This window comes from Pollachius pollachius (assembly GCF_949987615.1).
Source record: "Pollachius pollachius genome assembly, chromosome: 2".
Lineage (NCBI taxonomy): Eukaryota > Metazoa > Chordata > Actinopteri > Gadiformes > Gadidae > Pollachius > Pollachius pollachius.
Genome location: NC_136935.1, coordinates 389,950 through 393,657, shown reverse-complemented (window position 1 = coordinate 393,657; position 3,708 = coordinate 389,950). Strand labels below are relative to the sequence as shown.

General features: G+C 44.1%; 1 protein-coding gene across 1 annotated transcript; it reads left to right on the top strand.

Moving 5' to 3' along the window:
- Positions 1 to 1,060: 1,060 nt before the first annotated feature.
- nkx2.3 (NK2 homeobox 3) lies at positions 1,061 to 2,916 on the top strand. The gene is made up of 2 exons (XM_079758582.1): positions 1,061 to 1,685; positions 2,037 to 2,916. Exons 1-2 carry the CDS (start codon positions 1,292 to 1,294, stop codon positions 2,675 to 2,677), a joined length of 1,035 nt encoding a protein of 344 aa, XP_079614708.1. The 5' UTR covers positions 1,061 to 1,291; the 3' UTR covers positions 2,678 to 2,916.
- The last annotated feature ends 792 nt before the right edge of the window (positions 2,917 to 3,708 follow it).

Here is a 3,708-nt window from a genome sequence, read left to right as displayed (position 1 = left end):
AATAATTGTTCAGTTTTATTAAGCAATCATTATTATTATTATTACAACGATTATTACAATTATTGTTGTTATTATTGTTATTAATAATATAATTATTATTATTCGAATTATAATAATTAATACTATCCTTTAATTATCACCCTGTTATTATTTATTTGTTTGTATTATTATTATGTAAATTACGCTTCTAGTTCTAATTCACTACAATTCTTATCAAGTTATTTTGTATTAGGCTAATTAAGGGGAATTATATTAACTAGCCTAACAGTACCCTACGCGGCCAGCTCCCCCAAACTAATATTAATCATTAAATTAGTAGACTTGAAGTTAACGTCATTATCTATTATCTTGTGCAAGCGAATCTATTCTCACGGCCTAGTGCTGTTTTGCGTTGCTTGATCGTTATTTTGGCACAGTTATTTGACAGAAAAATAGCGTAGGCCTACCTTTCCGCAGGATCAGTCTCCTGCGGCCTAAAATCTCGGCACTCGCTCCCACACATTGGAGCTATCTTATCCTGGGATGGCCGGAACCCGGATAGGCCTGTGTGCGTAATCTCAAAACGCTTATGTGATGATGGGGAGAATTGCGATAGCTGAGGGGGCTAAATCCTCCCAAACCGATAAGGTGTATAGTAGATGCGTTCTTCTCCGACGACAACTTACTGTACGAATATGGACTAGATGAGGACTCATGAGTGTATTTTCTTCGTTTTAAGTATTCTAATTATTTCTTTAGAAGAAAATAATAATAAACACTTACCTCGCTTTGAATAAAAAAGAGCGTGTCGAGTCCTTTATTGTTTCATTTTTTTCGTGAAAGATGAATAAAAAGAGAGGGCTGTGAAAATATCAATAAACTCAGGACGAAAGGGACCCCTCCCTTACAGCACAACGACACTAAAAGGGGCAAAAGACCTCCCCCCTCTCTCTCTCTCTCTCTGTCTATGACTCTCTCTCTCTTTCTCTCTCATGGCCAACCAAACAGGAACGACGCATCCCGCAGCCCTCCAGCTATAGACCTGACTGAGCCCGAGAGACAGAAGTCATATGTGGACGAAATCAAGTCCTCGTCGGTCTACATGGAAAACAAGCATTGCGTGTCCACTTAACGCAGGGATTGTTACCTCTTCACCACGGATCTACGCGGAGGCAAACAACTGCAGCCTAAAATTGGATCTGTTCTCTTGTTGAACGGTTTTTCGGTGTCTGCCCTCTCTGGATATTCGTCAATATCCGCTTGATATCCACCCCTTACGCACTACTTTCCCCAAGATTTTTGCGTGACAACAATGCTTCCCTGCCCGGTCATAACATCATCCACCACGCCTTTTTCTGTGAAGGACATTCTGAGGCAGGAGCTACAGCAGCAGACACAGCAGCATCAACTGCTCATATCGCGCCTCGGGTTTTCCAATTCGCAACATTCGCAACTAGGCTGCGCGCTCCAAAACTATTTTCTCCCCCACTCACCCCCTGCATGCATGTTGGCCGGTCGGGACAGCCCGAGTCCCGGCTCCGAACAGTCAGAAAGCGAGGAACGGATGTCATCGTACCTGAGCACGCTGGAGATCCAGGAGCGGTTGGCGGAGTCGGGCTTACCGAGGGAGATGTTCACGAGCGCTGTGCAGGGGGGCCACGAGGCGAACGTCCCGCGTGAGGCCGAACGAGGGGATCTCCATTCTAGTAAGACATTTATCATTTTAACGTATCCTATTAAAAAACGTGAGGCATGTATGCCATCCAACTCTGCTGTAATATTGGGGTCTTTACACATTTCAGGTTTTATGTAAATGATATGCAGCCTATTGCTTTGTGTGCTTTGATTTGAGTTAAAATCTGTACACTATGAATAGCCGATAGATATTACCGTAGCCTGTTATCTAGAAAGAAAATCCCAATCGATGAAGATATTTTTACTTGTTGCATATTTGTTGCACGCTGCATGTTCAACACTGAATTATTGGTGGCCTACCAAGCCTTGTAATAGCTGTGTTGTGGAACTAAGCGTCTCCCCTCGTTTTGTACTTCCTCCAGAGAGCTGCGATCAAGGCGGATGTGAGGACCTAGAGTCGGGCAAGCCGGTAAAACAGACCCGGACCCGGAGGAAACCGCGGGTGCTGTTCTCCCAGTCGCAGGTGTTCGAGCTGGAGAGGCGCTTCAAGCAGCAGCGCTACCTGTCCGCCCCGGAGAGGGAGCACCTTGCAAGCTCGCTCAAACTCACCTCCACGCAGGTGAAGATCTGGTTCCAGAACAGGAGGTACAAATGCAAACGGCAGCGACAGGATAAGAGCCTTGAGATGGCGGGGCATCATCACCACCACCATCACCACCACCACCCACCTCCGCCCAGGAGGGTGGCCGTCCCGGTGCTGGTCCGCGACGGGAGACCGTGTCTGACCGGATCCCCGAATTATAACACTTCCTACACGGTGGGAGCTCCGACCCCGTATAGCTACAGCAGTTACCCAGCGTACAGTTACGGGAACTCGGTCTACCCCAACACGTACTCCTGCACCTACTCCAATTTGGCCTCTTTGCCTACAACCAGCCCCACCGCTAATGCGTTTATGAATGTGAATCTGGGGAACCTCGCCGCACCGCCCCAGCAGCAGTCTTCCCAGGGCTCGGGAGTCCCACCGAGCCCGGGGAACATGCCGGGCATCCGAGCCTGGTAGCGCTCCTGTTCTCTTCTTGCTCTCACGACACACGTGCAGCGTTACACGGATTACGCGTATTCCCATGGCAACGCACTGGGGAATAACTGTTTCTAATAGTGGACTTATATTCCTAATGTCATTGTGGACATTTTTAAGGGACTCCTGTATACATGGACTGCCTATAGTATTATATAATTCAGTATTTCCGAGCGGAGGTTGACTTGACTTAATTAATCAATTGGTTGGATTTGTGAGTGTTGGAGGTGAGTGTGTATCCGACCAAAGGATAAAGTATATCCGCAGTTCATTTTCTTTTAATAAATAAAACACGTTGTTCTTATTTGCCTGATTTGTCTTATCACTGGATGACTAGAAATGTATACCTCCTGCTGAAGTTAGTCCTGAAAATTGGCTTTACAATAATTACGAACAAATAGGCTATAAGGAAAAGGGTATTGGTGCATGATGTTTTTATTTTTTGTTATGGATTTTAGATCTGTGCATTAAAACAAATGACACTCAACCAAAGATCTGAAGTAGACCTACTTACATGTTTTAGAAACTCGGCTGTCGTGCCCTTAGAGAGAGAGAGGGAGAGAGAGAGAGAGAGAGAGAGAGAGAGAGAGAGAGAGAGAGAGAGAGAGAGAGAGAGAGAGAGAGAGAGAAATTACATACATGTACACATCTATAATGGTTTATCATGTTGGCTTCTCGGGGAAAGACGGATATCTTGGAAGTTGTTATAGGTTGTTTTTTTAACATTTTAGAAATAAATAATTATTGTTTATAACAATAATTATTTCAGGGGTGCTGAGCATAGAAACCAATTGCTTCTGCCCCACTCAAATCGCCCTCACCTTTAATTAAAAATCTCTGCACTTTCCTATTTAATTGAACGAAAAAACAGCAAATTGTAGGTAAAATAACAAATTAAAAACAATTGGATTTGGATATTTATATTCTGCATTACATATTACGTCTATATAATAGTTAATGGAAAAAAGTAGGCCCTACATTCATGTTAAATATATGCAGGTCTATACTTGATA